Source organism: Gorilla gorilla, chromosome 2 (genome assembly GCF_029281585.2).
Source record: "Gorilla gorilla gorilla isolate KB3781 chromosome 2, NHGRI_mGorGor1-v2.1_pri, whole genome shotgun sequence".
NCBI classification, from domain to species: domain Eukaryota; kingdom Metazoa; phylum Chordata; class Mammalia; order Primates; family Hominidae; genus Gorilla; species Gorilla gorilla.
Window position 1 is genome coordinate 46,903,016 of NC_086017.1, and position 23,632 is coordinate 46,926,647.

Sequence of the window (23,632 nt, forward strand, 5' to 3'; positions counted from 1 at the left end):
AGCTGTAGGTTATCTTTGTGGCTATTATTTCACTGTAATTATACAGGGAAGATTTATTGAGGGATTTCTGTGTACCAGCCGTGGTTCTCAGCACTTTGTATACTTTGTATTAACTCTGACTCCTGACAGTAACTCTACAGAGGTTCTGCTGTTACCCAGTTTTACATAGAAACATGGCCAGTGGACGCAGTTAGAAAATGGCAAAGTGGGGATTAGAAACTAGGCAGTTTGACTCCAGAGTCTGTGCCCCTGTCCACTTGGCTCCACTGCTGGAGAAGAGGCCTCTGAAGCAGCAGGACCATCTGCTGTGCCATGTGGTAGTGGTACTCTATCTTCCTGGTGTGATGTTGTGTTCTACTTTGCATTTTCATGTCTTTCCTTATACAGGTCTCAAAATCATTTACTTTTTTTTTTTTTTTTTGAGACAGAGTCTCACTCTGTTGCCCAGGCTAGAGTGTAGTGGCATAGTCTCACTCACTGCAACCTCTGCCTCCAAGGTTCAAGTGATTCTCCTGCCTCAGCCTCCCAAGTAGCTCGGATTACAGGCACATGCCACCACAGCTAGCAAATTTTTGTATTTTTAGTAGAGATTGGTGTTTCACCATGTTGGCCAGGCTGTTCTTGAACTCCTGACCTCAGGTGATCCACCCACCTAGGCCTCCCAAAGTGCTGGGATTACAGGCGTGAGCCACCCCACCCAGCCTTATATTTTTTAATGATGCAAATTAGCTCAATTACATAAACCAGGGAAATCCAGCTAGGACCTGGTGATTTCTGAGCCTGACCCATGTGCCTTTCAATGAACTGAACTTGCCACAGCTGTATTTACTGTCTACTGAGATGCTGTCACACAGACCCCATCATAGCACAGTTCCTGAGTTACACCTTTACATACTGTAGTATCCTTCTTGTGAAAAAAGATACAGATTCCAAAGGTCTGAGAAACCAATCTTGGTTATAAAGGGGGAAAATGGTCATGGGTTTTTAAAATTTGTTTTGTCTTAATTGCATTTCAAATTTACATTTCTAAATGAATAATTGCTTATATAAAGCAGTTTTGATTAACAATATAAAACACTATCTATTTGGAGTGATTCCTTTACCCATTTCTGAAGGCAAGTTTTAAAAATTACTAGAAGACACTTCATTGAGAATATTATTAAACATGCCTATAGTTCTACCACCTCAACACAATTGCTTATTAACACATTAATGTTTTGGTGTGTTTTGGACTTTTTAATATGTATTTTTCACTTGTTCTAGTAATTATGCTACAGATTGATCATTTCTTTTTCAACATGTCATCAAAGCAAGTGAGCAAAGTGCTCATCGTTGCCACATATTAATACAAAATGGAAGCGGCAGTTCAGATAACCTTTCCCTTTGGTGAGGTGACAGTGGGTGACCCAGCAGTGAGTTTTTCTTTCAGTCTATTTTCTTTTCTTCCTTAGGCTTTGGCCAGCATAAGCCATGTGGCTCATGTTACTATTACAACGAAAACAGCTGATGGAAAGTGTGCATACAGGTATAGTGCTGACTTCTTTTACTCATATATATTCATCCTGAAATGTATTTTTTGCCTAGGTCTCAGAGTAATCCTGTCTCAACACCAGTGTTATCTTTTTTGGCAGAGATCTTGAGTACGTTTTCTTTTCTCCTTATTGATAAATTGATAATCCTCGAGGATGATTATTAGGTGATACTCTTACTTCATGGATTCTTAAAAGATATGATTTAACGTATTACAAGTGCCTAGCAAGGTGTCTGTTACACGTAGGTATTCTAAGTAAATGGTAGCTGCTGATGTAATTTCTGCCCCTTTGCCCTTCAGTTGGGGTATTGCTTTGGACCGATTAGAGGGCTGTGGCTGGGATGCTAAAGGTTCATGTTTCCTTAGCTGGCTCCTGAGCCACCAGCTCCCACCACCTGTGTATACCTGTGCTAGTTTGCCTTCCCACAAGTAGCTGCTGGCTATCTGTTATGCTGGCACAGTTTTCAGAAGCTGATGAATGGCCTTTGAACAGAACAAAAATGGGATTCAGAATAACAAAATTGCACCTTTGTTTTTATAAGCACTGGCCATTCACTAGTTGAAGACTGGTAGGAATACCTAATTCAGGCCAAAAGAAAGATAATTTTTAAAAATCACACAGGTTGTTTGTAGATTAAAAGGGAAAATAGGCTAGGTATAGTGGCTTTGCCTGTGAGTTTGGGAGGCTGAAGTGGGAGGATTGCTTGAAGTCAGGAGTTTGAGACCAGCCTGGGAAACAGAGCAAGACCCCATCTCTACAGAAAATTTTTAAAAAATTAGTTGGGTATGGTGATGCACATCTGTAGTCTTAGCTACTCCGGAGGCAGGAAGATTGCTTGAGCCCAGCAGTTTGAGGCTGCAGTGAGCTGTGATTACACCACTGTACTCCAACCTTAAAATAAATAAATAAATAAATAAGGGAAAATATCTTCAACAAAGGATAGTTCTGTCTGTTTCTCAGTCTTCCTCAACAGATAAATGTGTGAAGTAATGGAAGGTGGAGATTTCAGATTACACAACATTAATGCTAAGGGCGTTTGACTCTGTGTGAATTCTAATTGCCCTAGATCTAGACGGGCTGATACTATTAGAATCCCGTCACTAACTGAAGACAGAGTTGTAAGTTAATGCCTTCCTAGATATCCTAGATTGTGGTGTGCCACTGCATGCTAAAATGGCTCCCCTTCCATAGCAGGATGAAATAGAGTCATTATCTTGGCAACCAGCCCCTGCCAATGTGCTCTCAGTCTGCCTTTCCAGCCCCTTCTCTCTACCTATTCCCAGCTGCCATGTATTCTAAAGCCTCTATGCTTTCATTTTTGTTTTTGCCTTCCTGGATGGTCTTTCCTGCTGTCTCCACCTGAAACTATTCCTCTCTAAAGAACAGATGAATTGCCATCTCTCTGGGATGCTTTTACCCACCCTCACTCCCGCCTCAGGCTGAATGGACCCTTCTCTAGATCACTTAGCATATTGTTCTACAGTTAGGTAAAAAGTCTACCTATCACTAGATCAAGAGCTTTCTTTTTTTTTATTAATTTAATTTTCTTTTTTTTTTTTTTTTTTTTTTTTTTGAGACGGAGTCTTGCTCTGTCGCCCAGGCTGGAGTGCAGTGCGCGATCTTGGCTCACTGCAAGCTCCGCCTCCCAGGTTCACACCATTCTCCTGCCTCAGCCTCCCGAGTAGCTGGGACTACAGGCGCCCGCCACCACGCCCAGCTAATTTTTTGTATTTTTAGTAGAGATGGGGTTTCACCATGTTAGTTAGCCAGGATGGTCTCGATCTCCTGACCTCGTGATCCACCCACCTCAGCCTCCCAAAGCGCTGGGATTACAGGCATGAGCCACCGCGCCCAGCCCCAAGACCTTTCTTTATTACCAGGGCTTCCACAGACCTGACACATGGTAGTTCCTCAATAAATAATTGCAGAATTACTGAAAAATTTTACTGTTAACTTAGGCAGTGGTAAAACCATTGTTTGGTAGCTCAGAACTCAGCAAGTAAACAGCAACATTTGCTGGAAGAACAGATAGTTTTTCAAATCCAATTCAAGGACTGGGTATGGTGGCTCATGCCTGTAATCCCAGCACTTTGGAAGGCCGAGGCAGGCGTATCCAGGAGTTCGAGACTAGCCTGACCAACATGGTGAAACTCCGTCTCTACTAAAAATACAAAATTAGCCAGGTGTGGTGGTGGGCACCTGTAATCTCAGCTACTTGGGAGGCTGAGGCAGGAGAATCGCTTGAACCTGGTAGGCGGAGGTTGTAGTGAGCTGAGATTGTGCCATTGCTCTCCAGCCTGGGAAACGAGCAAAACTCCATCTCAAAAAAAAAAAAAATCCAATTCAAATGATGATGGAAGTAGTGGAGAAATAAACAGAAAAATGATAAATAATTAAGATAATATATAATATGGCTATATTTTAATCTATTGTTGGTATGATTTTCTGTTTTCCCCTTGGGATTAGTATCTATCTCTCTACTGGATATTAATTTGTTATATTTTCTCATTAGAGCAAGTTACTCAGATGGAAAACTGAAAGCCCCTCCTAAACCATGTGCTGGCAATCAAGGGACCCAGATCACGGTAAGAATGGTATATGGAAGAGTAAATTGTTGAAGCTTTGTTTGTATAAATATTAGAATAAAAAATAAAATTGCTTCTGAGTTTTCAGGGTAATAATAAAATGAATTTGCACTAGTTAATGGAGGTCCCAAGATATCCTCTAAGCAAGATAGATGACTATTGGCTTTTGTGGCATGGCAGCCTGCCACGTCCTTGTCTTTTTTAAGGGCTAGGAGATTATTTATTGGGATGGCAAAAATCAATGGCAGGGTAGTTGTCATTGAAAGAAGGTTAAGCTTGACCCCAGAAGGCATGGGTTAGAGCCCAGCCTTGTCACTCAATGGTTGTATGTCCAGAGGCAAGTCACTTAACATCCCTTAACCCCAGTTTTCTTATCTGTCAAATGAAGCAAAGAATACTTGCCCTCTTGACTTAAAGGGTGTCTGATGAGACATATGACTGTATCATTAGCTGGGAGAAAGTCCATCATGCTGCCTATGTATAGTGCCTCAAGTTGGTCTCTTTCCCTTCTATGATTACACAAAGCACCCCGCTGTCATGTTATCCATCCCGCCCCTCCACTCCAAGTCCCATCTAGAGCACATCTTCTTGAAGTCCACTGTAACCTGCCTAATCCTGGATGTGACGAGCCAGGCAGGAGGCAGAAAAGAATGTGTGTTTTGCAATACTTGTTAAGAGAGATCTTGGGCTGGGCACGGTGGCTCACACTTGTAATCTCAGCACTTTGGGAGGCCGTGGAGGGCGGATCATCTGAGGTTGGGAGTTCGAGACCAGCCTGACCAATATGGAGAAACCCCATCTCTACTAAAAATACAAAATTAGCCAGGCGTGGTGGCGCATGCCTGTAATCCCAGCTACTCAGGAAGGCTGAGGCAGGAGAATTGCTTGAACCCGGGAGGCAGAGGTTGTGGTGAGTTGAAATCATGCCACTGCACTCCAGCCTGGGCAACAAGAGTGAAACAGGGTCTCAAAAACAAAAACAAACAAACAAAAAAAATCTTGTACCACGGTGACCACCGTGTGATTTCCAAGAACTTCAAATGATCTAAGAAATTTTGTGATTATTACTAGTTTGAAAAATACTTTTTTTTTTTTTTTTTTTGAGACAAAGTCTCACTCTGTTGCCCAGGCTGAAGTGCAGTGGCGTGATCTCAGCTCACTGCAATCACTACCTCTTGAGTTCAAGCAGTTGTCCTGCCTCAGCCTCTTGAGTACCTGGGATTACAGGCATGCGTCACCATGCCCGGCTAATTTTTGTATTTTTAGTAGAGACAGGGTTTCACCATGTTGGCCAGGCTGGTCTCGAACTCCTGACCTCAGGTGACCCACCCACCTTGGCCTCCCAAAGTTCTGGGATTACAGACGTGAGCCACTGCACCTGGCCTGAAAAATATCTTTGAATGCCATGTGATACTATACTTGTCAGTTTACATGTGTGTCCCACTACATCATGTACTCTCCTGAGCAGGATCATGCTTTGTCTTCATATTTTCTGTACAAAGCAAAGACTCTGACACAAAGCTAGCCCCCAGTGCATAGTTGAGAAATCAGTGAATGAATGTGGGAGGCAGGAAAAATGTCCTTTAATTCTTCTGTTAATGCTGTCTTATCTCTGGCCCTAGTCAGTGCTTAGAACTGTGCTGTTGGTAAATATAATTGGATTCACTATCTTAAGACCTAGCTTTTGCCAGGACATCTTGGGTTTTATTTTCAAGTACTTCTATGAATTTACAAGAAAAATCGATCTTCTGTTCAGGTGGAGGACCTTTTTTACAACATAGCCACGAGGAGAAAAGCTTTAAAAAATCCAAGTGAAGAATATGGGAAAATTTTGGAAGTTGTTGGCAGGTACAGTCCAAAATCTGGGAGTGGGTCTCTGAGATTTGTCATCAAAGTAATGTGTTCTAGTGCTCATACATTGAACAGTTGCTGAGCTAGATGGTGAAAAGTAAAACTAGCTTACAGATAGTTTCTGGTCAAGGTTTAGCCACCAATTTTGCAGTTTCTCTCATCTCCCCAGGAAAGAGCAGTTGGTCTTTAGATCAATGAGAGCTCTTTGATGGCAGACAAAACAAAGTGACTCTAGCCAACTTGAGCTAAAAAGAAATTTAGTGGAAGGCTAGGAGTTACCACATGAAGTGTGTGCAGCTGCCCCTTGGAGAGAATAAGAACCAGGGTGCCTCTGGGACTTAACATCATTACTGTACTCCAGTTGTTTTCATTCTTTTCCTGACTTTGCTCTAGAGTCAGTTTCCTAACAGAGTACATTCGATGATCATGTGCCCATATCTGTGGGGAGAAGATTTCTTGATTGGCAGTCTTACTAAGGGTGCATATCAAGTAGAATGGAATAGAGGTAGTTTCCCAAAGGAAGATGAGAGGCTGTTACCAGGAGGAGGAGAAGGGATTCAGGACAGATGAAAACAACATTATATCCATGATAGACTTACGCTGCTGGTACAGATGGTACAGATGGCTTCAGTATAGGCTCTCCGAACCCACATATCATTGATTATGATAGGGATATGTTAACTATTTTTCAGTGTATATATGTATATGTGTGTGTGTATATATATGTATATGTATATATATTTATATATGTATATGTATATATATTTATATATTTATATATATGTATATGTATATATATTTATATATGTATATATATTTATATATGTATATGTATATGTGTGTATATATATATATTTTTTTTTGAAACGGAATTTCGCTCTTGTTGCCCAGGCTGGAGTGCAATGGTGCAATCTCAGCTCACTGCAACTTCTGCCTCCTGGGTTCAAGCGATTCTCCTGTCTCAGCCTCCCGAGTAGCTGGGGTTACAGGCACTTGCCACCATGCCCGGCAATTTTTTTTTTTTTTTTTTTTTTTAGTAGAGAGGGGGTTTAATCATTTTGGTCAGGCTGGTCTTGAACTCCTGACCTCAGGTGATCCGCCCGCCTCGGCCTCCTAAAGTGCTGGGATTACAGGCATGAGCCACCATGCCTGGCCATTTTTCAGTATTTCTTTTTTTTTTTTTTTTTTTTTTTTTGAGACAGAGTTTCACTCTTGTTGCCCAGGCTGGAGTACAATGGCGTGATCTCGGCTCACCGCAACCTCTACTTCCCAGGTTCAAGCAATTCGCCTGCCTCAGCCTTCTCAAGTAGCTGGGATTACAGGCATATGCCACCATGCCCAGCTAATTTTGTGTTTTTAGTAGAGATGGGGTTTCTCCATGTTGGTCAGGCTAGTCTCAAACTCCCGACCTCAGATGATCCTCCCGCCTTGGCCTCCCAAAGTGCTGGGATTACTGGCATGAGCCAGCGCTCCTGGCCCATTTTTCAGTATTTCTAAAAAAAATCTAAAGTGGGTCAAACATTTCACCTTAATAAAATGACAGGTTTGTACATCAAGTTTCTTTGCTTTTTCTTGGAATTTTATACTTTTTTTTTTTGGAGACAGAATCTTGCTGTGTCACCCAGGCTGGAATGCAGTGGTGCGATCTCAGCTCACCACAACCTCCATCTCCCAGGTTGAAGCAATTCTCCTACCTCAGCCTCCTGAGTAGCTGGGATTACAGGCACATGCCACCACACCCGGCTAATTTTTTTTTTTTTTTTTTTTTTTTGTATTTTTAGTAGAGACAGGGTTTCACCATGTTGTCCAGGCTGGTCTCGAACTCCTGACCTCAGGTGATCCGCCCATCTCGGCCCACCAAAGTGCTGGGATTACAGGCGTGAGCCACCACGCCCGGCCTTTTTCTTGGAATTTTATCAATCAGTGTCAGAATATTCATTACCTCCTAAAAATAAAGGAGTTCTAGTTGGCTGTTTTGATTCTAGGTGTGGTAAAGTGAAATATTGTTACTTAATAAATGCATTTTGCTAGACACAATCCTTCGGTTCACGAGCTCTGTAGAGAAAAGAGAAATAACCGCCAACCAAGAAAAGATTGGGAGATACTAGAATAAGACTCAGGGGCAGGAAGAAGCCAATGAGAAGGAGGGCATGTTGAGGGCTCTGAAAGAGAATAAAAGTAGGGGTTGTTGGAGCTAGCTTCTCAAGATGTCCTTGAGGCAAACCAGACCTTTGGGACACTCTGAAAATAAAACTGAAAGTGAAGAGATTGTGGGCCGAATGTGGTGGCTCACACCTGTAATCCCAGCACTTTGGGAGGTCGAGGCAGGTGGATCACCTGAGATCAGGAGTTCGATACCAGCCTGGCCAACATGGCGAAACCCCATCTCTACTAAAAATACAAAAAAAATTAGCTGGGCCTGGTGGCAGGCGCCTATAATCCCAGCTACTCGGGAGGCTGAGGCAGGAGAATCGCTTGAGTCCAGGAGGCAGAGGTTGCAGTGAGCTGAGATCGTGCCATTGCACTCCAGCCTGGGCAACAAGAGCAAAACTCTGTCTCAAAAATAAATAAAAATAAGTAAAAAAGAGATAGTGGCGTGATATCCTTGATTCTATCAGCAACCTATAAAAGTAGAGAGGAGCCTGTGTTTTGATTCAGTCACCTTTAGCATTTTTATCTCCATGAAGTTTCTGCTTGTTTTTCTATGGGTAAAATATTAATAGGCTGTATGGAGATATTTTTCTTTATATGTACCTTTGTTTAGATTAGTCAACTCCACTAATTTATTTGACTAAAAGGGGGCTCTGACATCTAGTGTGTGTTTTTGGCAACTCTTTTCTTACTCTTTTGTTTTTCTTTTCCAGGTATTCCATACACAATGCAGGCATTAGTTTCTCAGTTAAAAAAGTAAGTTCTTGGTTTATGGGGGATGGTTTTGTTTTATGAAAAGAAAAAAGGGGATTTTTAATAGTTTGCTGGTGGAGATAAGGTTATGATGTTTCAGTCTCAGCCATGAGACAATAAATCCTTGTGTCTTCTGCTGTTTGTTTATCAGCAAGGAGAGACAGTAGCTGATGTTAGGACACTACCCAATGCCTCAACCGTGGACAATATTCGCTCCATCTTTGGAAATGCTGTTAGTCGGTATGTCGATAACCTATATAAAAAAACTTTTACATTTATTATCTTGGTTTATCATTCCATCACATTATTTTGGAACCTTTCAAGATATTATGTGTGTTAAGAGTTTGCTTTAGTCAAATACACAGGCTTGTTTTATGCTTCAGATTTGTTAATGGAGTTCTTATTTCACGTAATGAACACTTTCTAGGTGTATGTAATCTCCTAGATTCTGTGGCGTGAATCATGTGTTCTTTCAAGGTCTTAGTCTTGAAAATATTTATAGTGTAGTAGAATTATTTTATCTTCCAATGCTCCTTCTTTTCCTTGTATTTCCATTATCATCACTTTAGGATTTCACTTATTTATCATTCAACATTTATTAATTGCCTCTCATATTCCAGGCTTTGTGCTAGAAGTTAGGGATATAAAGACAAATAAGATATTTCCTGCCCTTAAAGACTAGATTCGTGTCGCTAAGTCTTCATTATCAAGAAAAACATAAGTGGGGAAAAGTGCTTGCATTATGGATTCCTCATAGTTGCTCCCCTCTGCATGTAAAAATCACCATTTCCATCATAGATTCCTAGCGGTCTCAGGACTTTATAAAGCCCAAAGTGCCTATGTCATAATATGAGGAAAAATACTGAGACCCTTCCATATATGGGAGGTATATGGATGAGACAGCTCCTGACTTCACTTTTCCCAGAAATCTGAAAAGCAGCAGCAGTCATTACAGAGCCCAGTTTCTACTTTGAAGGGCAGATTATTTATTCTTTGAGCTAAACTGACTGAGGAACAATTAGTTTGCTTTTAATTTACTATTTTCTTTTCTTTTCTTTTCTTTTTTGAGACAGAGTCTCACTCTGTCACCCAGGCTGGAGTGCAGTGGCTCAAACTTGGCTCACTGCAAGCTCCGCCTCCCGGGTTCACGCCATTCTCCTGCCTCAGCCTCCTGAGTAGCTGGGACTACAGGCGCCTGTCAGCACACCCAGCTAGTTTTTTGTATTTTTTAGTAGAGACGGGGTTTCACTGTGTTAGCCAGGATGATCTCGATCTCCTGACCTCGTGATCCACCCACCTCAGCCTCCCAAAGTGCTGGGATTACAGGCGTGAGCCACCATGCCCAGCCACTATTTTCTTTCTAATTGTTAATGAATTAATTTTTTAAAACTGTGCTCCTAGAGCGAAGGGAGAGCTCTGTTTACAGTGTAACTTTTCAGAGCTTCTTTAACTAGATTTTAAGATCAGAATTAGTTGTTGTGAAATCTTAGGGACTGTACAAGATTAGAAATCCTCTATAGCAGCATTTCCCAAAGCAGGCTTCCAGAACACTAGCCTCATGAGGCATTTTGGGAAAAAAGAGTTTGCTGGTTCAGTGTGTATGGGCAGTGCCACAAGCCGTACCCTCCATTGAAGACACTCATTCCACACATTACTGCATAAAAAGCTTCCACCAGCCATTCGGCAAACTTATTGAGTATCTGCTATTTCCTGGGTATTGTGCTATATGATAGGGATATAGTAGTGAACAAAGAAGAAATGATGCCTGCTCTCAGCTGACTTTGCAGTTGGAAAGACACATGAAATAATTATGCCATTCATTAGCAGATTGTGCTAGATGCCTCACTGGAAAAATAAAGGACATGATGGAAAACTCTGTAGGGTCAGAGAAAGGGATCATTAGAGAAGGTTCTTTGAAGAAATATTTTTTGAAATATGAAGGATAAATAGGAATTAACTAGGTACCAATAGGTTAGGAGTAGAGCTTACCAGACAGAGGGACTAGTTCTTGGGAAGGTCTCCAGACAAATAAGTGTGGCTTGTCTGAGGACCTCTTATTCACCTATTAACCTTCCCTTCCCAGTAAACACTCCTGGGAACAACACACATTGTAGAACCACGTTGTGGTGCTGTTCAATATAGCAAGTAATTCAGCAGAGATAAGTTCTTGGAATCTCATCTTTGGGATTTAGTTACTAAGATACATTCAAGTTTGAGCAAAATAAGGTCTCAGAGCTTGGACTCATTGTTCTGTTTCAGCAATTAGAGCAGTACCTGGCACATAGCACAAGTGCTTGAAAACACTGACTGAGTAGGGTAGGTGGGTGAGTGGGTGGGTGGGTGGGTGGATGGATGAACAGACAAATGGATAGATGAATGGACAGGCACAGGAGGACCTCAAATGGACCAAGTCTTCGGGGCCCTCATTTCACAAAGTTAGTTTATGGGAAGGAACCTTGTGTTTTTAAATTCTGATTCTTTTGTAATGTTTGAGTTTTGAGTATTTTCAAAAGCTTCAGAATCTCTTTTCTAATAGAGAACTGATAGAAATTGGATGTGAGGATAAAACCCTAGCCTTCAAAATGAATGGTTACATATCCAATGCAAACTACTCAGTGAAGAAGTGCATCTTCTTACTCTTCATCAACCGTAAGTTAAAAAGAACCACATGGGAAATCCACTCACAGGAAACACCCACAGGGAATTTTATGGGACCATGGAAAAATTTCTGATCCATAAGTTTGATTAAACATGGAGAAACCTCATGGCAAAGTTTGGTTTTATTGGGAAGCATGTATAATTTTTGTCCTAAGTCTGTGCTCAGCCCTCCCACATGTGCTCATTGCTGGTTGACTGTTAGAGTCTGGTTCTTACCTCTAAGAGGAAGCCCAGGAGAGGGCATAACAGGCTCCTGTGAGCCAGCACACTGTCCTCACCTGATGGTGTCAGAGTCCTTACAAGTAAACCCTAGCCAGAACATTGCTGGAAGAGATCAAGGGCCACTGTTTGAAATTGCACAGCAGGATACGGAAAAGGGGTACCTTAGGTATAGGCATTGTCATTAAAGAAATTGCTAAGATACTTGAGATTTTCCTGTTTAAGGAATGAGCTTTATGATACAAAGAGCAGTTCTAAAAATTAGGGAGGGAATTAACTAAATTAATTAGGATATTTCTCAAATTCCCTTAACAGTTTTTGTCTCTCTGCTGATACAGTGTTTACATGATTGTTATTTACTAAACAAATGCTATTTTGTATTCTGCTCCTTATAACTTAATTGTTTATTACAAGGTTTTGATGGTGACCCACCAACAACAAATAATCCCAAACACAGTCTGAATTTTTCGTTTTCCATCCAGAAATAAGATGAATCTTTCCATTTCCGTGTTTTCAGTTTTCATCATTTTTATCCTATAGTTTACTTATCTTTATTTTAAAGCATTTCATAATAATTTTATAGTTTTTGTTTTGTTTGCTTGTTTGCTGTTGGAAATGGAATATTCCCTCCTTCCATTTAGACTGCTAACCAGCTGTAAATGTTTCAAAATATGCATGTTTTACAGCAGTTGTTCAAAGCAATACAGGAACAGTAAGGACAGAGCCAGTCATTTTACAAACACATTCTGTTAAACTGATGTCTATTAGCAGGGTTTTTCCTATTTTATTAGGAAGGACTTACACCTGATATATAACAAAGCTTGTTTTAGTCAAGGCTCAGAAAATGTTTTTCATTAGTTTTTTTCCTAGCCATGAAGAATAACTGCTTTGTAACACACATGCTGGCTATAAAGCAGACAAAAAATTCACTGTAGGTGCTGCCTGACTGGCCTCTGTCCGTGTTTCTGTTGGGGCTGCTTACCACAGCCTCTGCATTATCATTAGCTAGTGTGTTCACAATACCAAGTTCCCAGTAGCAAAGAAAGGTCAAGCTCTTAGGCATGCCATTCATTTATCTACACTGTGCAGGCGCACTCAGGTGGCAGGGACAAAGAACACTCCTTTGGCACATCTCAAGTTCAGAATTCTCAGCAGAGGGGCTCCAGCTGTCCTTTTGTCAGGTGCCCATGCCTGCTCCAGGCCTGTGTGGTCAGGACACGTGTTACAGAGTACAGTGACATTAATGATGGGGCCATGGATGTGGTGAGCACTCAGAGGATGTTAGTCTCTTCATTGATAAAGTCACAACCACTTTTCCTGTTGGAAATAAAAAGATTTGACATATCCTTGTCTACAGCAACACAGGACAACAGATAATCAGCAGGTCATCTAAATCTGTTCAGAGAGAAAGGAGAGCTGTTTCCTGAAAATACATCTTCCCCTGATTTTAGTCTTATTTTTTTCTGCCTTTATTGCTTTCTACCCTCTTCAAACCAGCCTCATTTCCTAAATTACCTTGAATATGCATTGACACTTGTACTGCCTGAAATTCTGGAAAACTCAGTATGGCTACTCCACCGTCGGAACTTCCTGAGCAAAGTTAGTTGCTCTCTCGGCTCACTGTTTTGTTGTTTTTTTTTTCCTGCCTCGGGTTTATTTGTACAAATAGCACAGGAGGACCAGCCTCATGCAGATGGTAGCCCAGGGGCGGGAGTAGGGGGTCGCACCAGTCCTTCTGTCCTCACGTTGGCAGAGATATCTACTCTGAAGCCTTTGTAGGGGCCTGGGCACCTTTGGGAGCCTGAGCTGGAACTGAAGGTGGAGCTGCAGCCTGGGCCTTGGTTTGATCCTTGGCCTTGGCCTTTGGCCGGCACAGCCTGAGCCCCTTGGCAATACGGGCACGAGCACGCTTCCCAAGCTTGGGGTGGGCAATGTAGGCAAGTCAATCGAGCTTGGGGCTGACACCCTTTGGGATCTTGGGCTTAACCTTCTTGGGCTTTATGAGGGCCTTGATAGCCTCAGCACGTGCACTCATGGCCTTGGCATTGTTGGCCTGCATCTTCTTTAGGCCCTTCTTGTTGTGCTTCTTGGCAAAGCGCATGTTCCTCAGGAACTTGGGGTCCACCCCCTTAAGAGATTCATATCTTTGTGATCGGGGTTTCTTGATACCATTTCTGTGCCATTTTCGGGACTGGTTGTGCGTGGTGTGGTTCTTGGACTTCGCCATGTCTACACCTTAAGCCGCGGCTCCCGAAGCGCCTAGAACCGGAAGAGTTGGCTCACTATTTAGCACACACACACACGTCTATAATAGTGCTGGCCACTTGGGGTTGGAATTAGTTTATTTATCAGCATGTTGTCTCCCAGCACTTGGTGTGTGTGATATGCAGTATGTATTTGCAGAATGAAAAGTCTGAGGGCTGACGTCATATTTCCCACTGTGCCCAGAAAGAGCACAGTTAGTCCACATGAGCTAATGGGGGCAAAGGGAAGTGAGGAGGGAGAATGTACTGCCTTATCATGTTTTCTATTACTTGGCTGAAGTAAAACAGTCCCAAGCCGATAGATACTGGGCTGGAAAGTGGCGACAGGTAAAGGTACACCTTTCTTCCTGGAGATGTGATCTGCATATCACTACAGAAATGTCTTTCCTGAGGTGATTTCATGACTTTGTATGAATGTACACCTGTGACCTCACCCCTCAGGACAGTTTTGAACTGGTTGCTTTCTTTTTATTGTTTAGATCGTCTGGTAGAATCAACTTCCTTGAGAAAAGCCATAGAAACAGTGTATGCAGCCTATTTGCCCAAAAACACACACCCATTCCTGTACCTCAGGTAATGTAGCACCAAACTCCTCAACCAAGACTCACAAGGAACAGATGTTCTATCAGGCTCTACTCTTTGAAAGAGATGAGCATGCTAATAGTACAATCAGAGTGAATCCCGTACACCACTGGCAAAAGGATGTTCTGTCCCTTCTTACAGGTACAAGGCACAGTTTTCCTTCATTTATTCACTAATTTAGCAGAACCTCACTAAGAGCCTCCTATATGCCAGGCTCTGTGTTAGCAATAAAAAAAGGAATGCCATGCCTCACCCCATCAGGAGGTGCTGATAGCTTGTAGGCAGAGTGGAAACAGATGTGCTCTAGAGGCTCTAAATATTGCTTCTGCTGGGGTCAGTTGGGAAGCCACAACAGCTACTGTTCATCTTCCATAAAAGACAATCAGCCGGGCACAGTGGCTCACACCTGTAAATCCCAGCACTTTGGGAGGCTGAGGTGGGCGGATCACAAGGTCAGGTGTTTGAGACCAGCCTGGCCAACGTGGCGAAACCCTGTCTCTACTAAAAATACAAAAATTAGCCGGGCATGGTGGCGGGCGCCTGTAGTCCCAGCTACTCGGCAGGCTGAGGCAGGAGAATCGCTTGAACCTGGGAGGTGGAGGTTGCAGTGAGCTGAGACCGTACCACTGCACTCCAGCCTGGGCGACAGAGCGAGACTCCATCTCAAAAAAAAAAAAAAAGACTGGGTTCTGCTCTGTGGAGGTTCTTGTCTTAACATATCCACTGTTGATTGCCCAGATGTTGATGTAATTAATTTAGCAGTCGTAAATAGTTTAGCACTTGCATTAAATAGACCAAACCCCATAGTAGGTATTTGAAATACAGAATAAATGTGAGGTACCCCTGCTCTAAAGGAGTTTATAGTCCAGAGCTGACTTATGGAGGATTTCTTTCTATTATTTCTGGGTCTGCTACTAATTTGTCTATTTCATATCCTAATTATCCTAATTTATCATTGTTTTCATTTTGATTGAAAGGGGGAGAGCATAGAAATTGTGGTAAAAGGTAGTTTTATTTTATTTTTTATTTGAGATGGAGTCTTGCTCTGTCGCCCAGGCTGGAGTGCAGTGGCACAATCTCATCTCATTGCAACCTCCACCTCCCGCGTTCAAGCAATTCTCCTGCCTCAGCCTCCCGAGTAGCTGGGATTACAGGCGTGCACCACCACGCCCAGCTAATTTTTGTATTTTTAGTAGAGATGGATTTTACCATGTTGGCCAGTCTGGTCTCGAACTCCTGACCTCAGGTGATCCTCTCACTTTGGCCTCCCAAAGTGTTAGGATTACAGGCCTCAGCCACTGCACCCAGCCTAAAGTTAGTTTTAGATTAAGTGTTTTCATGTTTTCCCTTGCAAAGTAATAAACTGGTCAAGTTATCACCTTGTTCCATCTCCATATTAATCAGGGTCCAAACAGGAGATAGAAACCATGCAACAATTTGAGTAATTGAATAAAGAATTATAAACAGGAGATTAGAGTAATAGGGGATTAGATAGTAAGAGGTGAAGAGATAGGAACAGCAGATATAAAGAACAACCATTTCCTCCTATGGCTGAGATACCATCCCCTCACCACACACCCCCACCTACTCACTGAGATGCAGACCTTACTGAAGAGAATGTAACTGGCTTGCTGCGAGGTAAAGTCAACGAGGCGCTCCCCAGTACCACTCTGAGGGGATGCTGGGGAAAACTGCCCATGAGAAGAGGGCACATGCTGCTGGCCGCTTATGCTAAAGAACTTGAAGTCTGATAGGAGTGCACCCTAACCTGGCATAGAAACCCTTTCTTCCTGCTGAGTCCCTCTAGCGCCTTATACTGGCAAAGCTTTACATTGCAAACCTCCATTATCACAGAGCAAGCAATGAAAGATGGACTCAGAGCTGAGGCGATAAATTGATAGCTAGCATAGCCTCTAAACTGACTTTTATGACTACATTTTATGGATAGAAAGTGTTCTTGTATATATTGTTTCTTTACATAATAGGGGACTTATTCATGGCTGCAGATGAGAAAACAGATCCTAAGAAGTTAAGTGACTTGCCCAAGGTCACACAAAGAATTCCACTAGTTCTAAAATGACAGTAATTACAGTTAACATATATTGTATGTGGCAGATACATATAAAGCACATGGCATTAATTTTTTTTTTTTTGAGATGGAGTCTTGCTCTGTCGCCAAGCTGGAGTGCAGTGGCACGATCTCGGCTTACTGCAACCTCTGACTCCCCGGTTGAAGGGATTCTCCTCCCTCAGCCTCCCGAGTACCTGGGATTACAGGCATGCACCACCACGCCCAGCTAATTTTTGTATTTTTAGTAGAGACGTGGTTTCATCATGTTGGCCAGGATGGTCTCGATCTCCTGACCTCGTGATCCACCCGCCTCGGCCTCCCCAAATGCTGGGATTACAGGCGTGAGCCACCACGCCCGGCCACTTGGCATGAATTTAATTCCCGCCATAAACCTGTGAGATAGGTAATTCTGTTATGTCCACTTTACAAATGAAGAGACTGAGGCAAAGAAAGATGATGTAACTTACGCAAAGCTACACAGCTCTTAAGTAGCAGTGCCAATATTTGAACACACTCAGACTCGATCCTGAGGTTTTGACCACTGTGTCATCTGGCCTCAAATCTTCTGGCCACCACGTACACCATATGTGGGCTTTTTCTCCCCCTCCCACTATCTAAGGTAATTGTTCTCTCTTATTTTCCTGCCAGTTTAGAAATCAGTCCCCAGAATGTGGATGTTAATGTGCACCCCACAAAGCATGAAGTTCACTTCCTGCACGAGGAGAGCATCCTGGAGCGGGTGCAGCAGCACATCGAGAGCAAGCTCCTGGGCTCCAATTCCTCCAGGATGTACTTCACCCAGGTCAGGGCGCTTCTCATCCAGCTACTGGGACCTTTGAAATGTGCCCTGCCAGACGTGAGAGCCCAGATTTTTGCCTGTTACTTAGGAACTTTCTTTGCAAGTATTACCTGGATAGTTTTAACATTTTCTTCTTTGAACCTAGTTATAAAGGTATTGTGCTGTTGTTCCTAGGCTTAGAGTCATAAGGCCTGAGCACACTTCCTCACTTTGCCTCCATCTGGAAACTTAGACCAACTTCCTAGGAAAACGAGCTGTCTGAAAACAGAATAGGGTGCCTCTTCAATGCGCTCTTCACTGGAGATGTTCAGGAGGAGGCTACTCCCACCTACACAGGGTGCAGTGGAGGGGCTGGGCCCCAGGGAGGCAGCAGGAAGAGTGGAAAGAGCAGAGGCTCTACTGTTGGACAGACCTGGGTTACCAGCCGTGTGACTAACCTTCCCTGGCCTCCATATCCCCCTCAGTAATGAAGGAATGTGTCATCCCCAAATCCAGGGACAGTTATAAGCAGTCAGTGAACAGAAAGTGTCTGGTACAGGTTCTAAGTGCTTATTATTCTAAGTCACTTCACTTACCTGAGTTCTCAGTTTTCCTATCTATAAGATAAGCAGGTTGGATAAAATCTTCTCCAGCATACTCCTGGTCCTGAGATGATGTGATTGTGGGCAGCCCTTTAATCATGGTGAAGATGTTCATCATAAGCACACTGAAACTACAAAATAGGAATATAAATATTTTCTCCATTAAATTATGCTGGATCCTAGAAGCAAAAACTGGAACTGTGAGACCCTACTTCGCAGAAAACTTAAAATTCCCAAGCAGATGAATGCTTCTCGGAAGGACACTGACAGTTACCTACCTGGAAAGAATCTAGATGGAGGTGGCATGGGCACTAAGCGGTGAGATTAAACCCAGTTGGGGCAGCCCCACCAGCCTTGGAACCCACACATCTGGAGATTGTTGATGCAGAGAGAAAGGTTCCTACTGGTGAGACCTGAAAGGGATATGTGGCAGGTGGGAGGAAGAAGCTCTGTCTGGAAACCAACCCTTGTTCCTCCGTTATTGATTGACTCCTGGTACCAACATGAGCCCTAGGTCTTATAGAGGCCATAAGTCCCTATGCCTTATAGTGCCCATGGATGAGATGAGGCCACACATGCCCCCAGTGGGTTAACATGTCTAGCATGGGTAAGGCTCTTGGAGCACTATGATACACAGGAAATGCCCAGTAACTGTTAGTTGGTTTGATATCTGTTCCCATTGCTCACTTAAGCTCAGTGCCCCTTTACTGATCCTTTTATTCTGCCTCCCTCTGCACATGTGCATTGAGACTCCTATCTGAGACACACACTGTGTTGGGTGCCCAGGGATGCAGCATAGATGTTGCAGCCTTCCACAGAAGCGCTCATGGTCTGCTAGAGAATATATCCCATGGGAGAGAAAAACAGACTCGGGAGAATATAGCAGGGGCCCTTGTCCTGGACTTTGGCAGTTAGGAAAGGGAGGGAAGAGACATGGAGGCTGGGACCCAAAGGCTAAATAGGAATTTGCTGGGCCAAAGGGGAGGGGGAATGAAAAGAGTGTTTCTGGCAGAGGAAATGGCAAGGATAAAGGCCTGGAGGCGCAAGAGAATATGTGTTTGAGGATCTGAAAGTTGAGTGCAGTGGGTCCAGTGTTCTCTACCCTGGCTGCCATTAGAATTACCTGGGAAACTTTTAGAAAATTCCAGTGTCTGGGCCCTCCCTAAAACAATAAATCATTCTTGGGTGGTGGGGTCTGGGCATCAGGATTGTTTAAAACCCTCCCCAGGTACTGTCATGTGCAGCTGGGGTTAAGCTGTGCTGGGGTCTGAGTATGGATCTGTTAGGGCAAGCGGCAGTGATGGAGTTGAGGCTGCAGAATTCAGGCCAAATAGAGAGGTTTTCATCAGGATATTAAAGAGTTTAGATTTCAATTTGGTGGGAATGGATGGGATCTTATTTGCATTTTATGAAGAGCTCCCTGGTTGCAATATCACAATGGATTGGAGAGGAGCAAGATGGAAGCCTACAATGATTTGGGAGAAGTGGTGAGGGACTTGAGACACAGGAAGTAGCCCCATTCACTAATAGTTGAGTATGTAGGATTGCCAGGACCTGGAAATGGTTTGGCTGGTGGGGAGTGGAAAGAAAGGCCAAAAGTGTGAAATGAAGATGGAGAGCACATTGCCTAGCCCAGAGTGATTGCCGTTTGCTCTGTCCCAGTTGGGGTCCAAGGGGTTGGCCAGAGATCATGGAGTCTGTGGCTCCATGGGGAGAAGAACCTCTCAGCATGCCTCCTTGTCTTATCCTGGGTTAGTCAGATTCATTTTGTTAGATTACATTTTTTTTCCAGTGGAACTCTGCTTAAGTCCTGACCAGTATGTTTTCAGAAGGATCAGAGGGCCTGCCCTTGTCCATTGGTGCATGACACCAGCTTGGTGGGTTCCTTGCTGCTCCCTGTTTTCATAGGGTTATCAGAATACCTTCTCTCCCTGCCACCAGCAGGTCACACTGGCTCCTGACTTTTTGGCCCATGGAACCACCATCTTTCTGCTTCTCAGATTGTGCCTTGTACTCCACTGATCATGGCCAGTACATCAGAAGCCCTGGTTTGCAGTGAATGCATTTGATATGGAAATCAGGAACCCTGGGGATTCCACTCATCATCTTTGGTTGCTGTGTTTTTCCTCCAATCTTTCACCATAACAACAATCAACTCAGAAGATTTCTATAACCACTTGTGTGGGGGTTTCTCCCCACACACTAAACAAGCAGTCAGTTCCAGAGTGGACAGCAGCTGGTCTCCTCCAATTTAATTCCAACACTGTCTACTTGGAGATAGCATTAGATCCCACAGGTTGAGGGTGCAGTCCCCTAGACTGCCCCCAGTCTCCTGCTTCAGACACCAGTCACAAGTCCAGGACTCTAGAAGTTCTGACCAGTTTCAAGTTGGGGTTCCCACAACCCCCCACTTTATTTTTGATTAATTTGCTGGAGTGGCTCATAGAACTCAGGGAAACACTTAGTTTTCTGGATTTATTACAAAGATTTAAAAAGATACCAATAAATAGCCAAATAAAGAGATACACAGGGCTAGATCTGGAAGGGTCTGGAGCGCAGGAGCTTCTGTCCCCATCTACTTGGCTCCCAGCACATGGATGAGTTCTTGTTCATTTTCCTGTCAGCTTCGACATGTTCAGCTCTCTGGAAGCCCGCAAACTCTTGTCTTCTTGGGCCTTTTGTGGAGACATCGTTAGGCAGGCATGATTGAAACATGGACAACTGTGTCGAAATATGATTGGACATAAAGGGGTCTAAACTCAGTAAGGCCTGTTTGTTCAGATTCTTCTTGGCCTCTCTGTGGCCATTCTTTCCTCCAGGATATGGGGCAGGACCCCTATGGAATGAGGGTCTTATGACCCACAATCAGATTAGAGTCCTGCCTTGGGCAAGTGAAAGGAAAGCAGGAGAAGGTAAGAGAAATTCTGTTGCCTAAGACCTTCTGAGGCCTAAAGCACCCCAACATTATAACAGAAGACGATAACAGGACTATGGGAGTTATGAGCTGGGAACCTTGGACAAAAATATATACATATTAAATATTAAGTGTATATATATACTTATGTATAGTAAGTGTATATGTGTGTGTATATATATATTTTTTTAATTTACTGGTGGGTTTTGGGAAGCAGAAATTACCATAACTACTCTTAAAAATCTTTTAAGTCTCTTTGAAGTTAGAAAAGTCACTGTACCTTTTTGTTTCCGTTGGCCCTGTACTTCTTCTTATACCCCAGCAGGAGGAGCATAATATGTTGTTATATCATTCTGGTGATAAGATTCATAAGTGGGTTCAGCTGGTGACAGCCTGATTCCCTCATTGTAAACTTATCCATCAACATGTAGCTTAATGGTTTCACCTTTTGTTGATGACCATTACCTGAATCAGTTATTTCATTAGATTGCAAGATTGTGCTTTTCTGATTTTATCATTTCTTCTGTATTGACTGTAATTCTTTGGTATAGAAGAACTTTCCCTTGTTAATAGTTATTTGGTTGTCCTGAAGTACAGTTCTTACTAGAAAGTAAGACCAAATGCTGAATTATATCCCTCTAGCTATCAATTTTTGAAGGAATGAATGGTGTCCTAGTAATTTCCAGTGGTGGTTAATTACGTTTTCCCTTCTCTTTCTCCCTTTCTTATTCCCTCCCTCTCCATCTCCTCGCTCCTCACTTTCAGTTTTTTGCGCTTTCAGTATTTTGTCATAGCTGTTAACAGAGCAACATATTTTAATCAATTGTAGTCATTTTTCTTTTTGGTGCTCAAATTATCCCATCTTAGTCCCATGGAAGCAAGCCCTTGGAGCTAGGGCCCTCTACCTTTTGACGGAATTCCATTAGTCTTGATAATTTCCTTGTTTCTGACAAGACAAGATGTTGCAGGCACATTTTATACTTTCCCAGCCCAAACCCTGGAATAGACCTTTTCTCCAAGGAGCTCCAGTTCATTTTAGTGGGAAATGGTATTTAGAGACTATAATCTGGGATCTGGGAGTCCTCATTGCTACTGAGTAGTCATTACTTTTAGGCTTTTCCAGTGGTCAGAGCTAGGAAATATGTATATTTAAAAATGGACAGTTGAATGGTTGTTGCCAGGAGCTGGGAGGAAGGGGAAGTGAGAAATTGTTTAATGGGCACAGAGTTTCAGTTTGGGGAAGATGAAAAAGTTCTAGAGATAGCTGGTGGTGATGGTTGCGCAACAATGTAAATGCCACTGAGCTCTCATTTAAAAATGGTTAAAATGGTAAATTTTATGTATATTTTACCACAATAAAAAAAAGTCTTCTTCTGGCAGCACCCCCACAAGACAAAAATATGAAAATTTTACACTGACACTTCCATTTCAAGATAATTTTAAGATTATAAGGATTTTGCTTAATTCTTGAATTTTATACCTGTAAACCTTTTATACTTCAAATTTTGGGCAGAATTGCTTCTATAACAATGATAATTATACCTCATACTAGCTTCTTTCTTAGTACTGCTCCATTTGGGGACCTGTATATCTATACTTCTTATTCTGATTCTCTCCACTATATATATATATATATATATATATATATATTTTTTTTTTTTTTTTTTTTTAAATACAGACTTTGCTACCAGGACTTGCTGGCCCCTCTGGGGAGATGGTTAAATCCACAACAAGTCTGACCTCGTCTTCTACTTCTGGAAGTAGTGATAAGGTCTGTGCCCACCAGATGGTTCGTACAGATTCCCGGGAACAGAAGCTTGATGCATTTCTGCAGCCTCTGAGCAAACCCCTGTCCAGTCAGCCCCAGGCCATTGTCACAGAGGATAAGACAGATATTTCTAGTGGCAGGGCTAGGCAGCAAGATGAGGAGATGCTTGAACTCCCAGCCCCTGCTGAAGTGGCTGCCAAAAATCAGAGCTTGGAGGGGGATACAACAAAGGGGACTTCAGAAATGTCAGAGAAGAGAGGACCTACTTCCAGCAACCCCAGGTATGGCCTTTTGGGAAAAGTACAGCCTACCTCCTTTATTCTGTAATAAAACTGCCTTCTAACTTTGGCTTTTCATGAATCACTTGCATCTTCTCTCTGCCTGACTTGCCCTCTGGAATGGTGCTGGAATGGTGCTGTGGCCTTGTCCACTGTCTGCCTTTGACCATAACTTGAAAGTCACCCACCATAGTGTCCTTTGAAATAACTTAAATGTCCACAGTTCCAAGCATGAGTTAAAAACACTTCAGAATGTAGAGTAGTTGTTCAGTTGAATAATCACACACACCAGAAAAAAAAGCAAGTTTATCTTTTATTTTTAGTAAAGAATTTTGATAGAGCCTCAACACCAGAAATGGCTAGAGAGAGAAGCCTAACATATCTGGAGGATTATTTTTCATCCTACTTAAAGCTGCTTTCACTTTTTTCAGAAAAAAACACACATTCTGAATCTAATTTATAAAACTCCCTGGCCGGGTGCTGTGGCTCACACCTATAATCCCAGCACTTTGGGAGGCTGAGGCAGGTGGATCACCTGAAATCAAGAGTTTGAGACCAGCCTGACCAACATGGTGAAACCCCATCTCTACTAAAAATACAAAATTAGCCAGACGTGGTGGCGCATG

The 23,632-nt window shown here is 42.8% G+C and overlaps 1 protein-coding gene and 1 pseudogene across 3 annotated transcripts in view; one reads left to right on the forward strand and one right to left on the reverse strand.

Annotated features, from left to right (window-relative positions):
- MLH1 (mutL homolog 1) overlaps positions 1 to 23,632 on the forward strand; it is a 57,796-nt gene that overhangs the window by 9,959 nt on the left and 24,205 nt on the right. For all 3 annotated transcript variants that reach the window (XM_004033830.5, XM_063703692.1, XM_063703691.1), the window contains exons 4-12: positions 1,452 to 1,525; positions 4,045 to 4,117; positions 5,874 to 5,965; positions 8,833 to 8,875; positions 9,024 to 9,112; positions 11,409 to 11,521; positions 14,493 to 14,586; positions 17,315 to 17,468; positions 22,639 to 23,009. In XM_004033830.5, the coding sequence (XP_004033878.3) occupies positions 1,452 to 1,525; positions 4,045 to 4,117; positions 5,874 to 5,965; positions 8,833 to 8,875; positions 9,024 to 9,112; positions 11,409 to 11,521; positions 14,493 to 14,586; positions 17,315 to 17,468; positions 22,639 to 23,009 (1,103 nt within the window). The remainder of the gene's footprint in view (positions 1 to 1,451; positions 1,526 to 4,044; positions 4,118 to 5,873; positions 5,966 to 8,832; positions 8,876 to 9,023; positions 9,113 to 11,408; positions 11,522 to 14,492; positions 14,587 to 17,314; positions 17,469 to 22,638; positions 23,010 to 23,632) is intronic.
- Positions 13,447 to 14,017, reverse strand: LOC101136806 (large ribosomal subunit protein eL29-like; annotated as a pseudogene).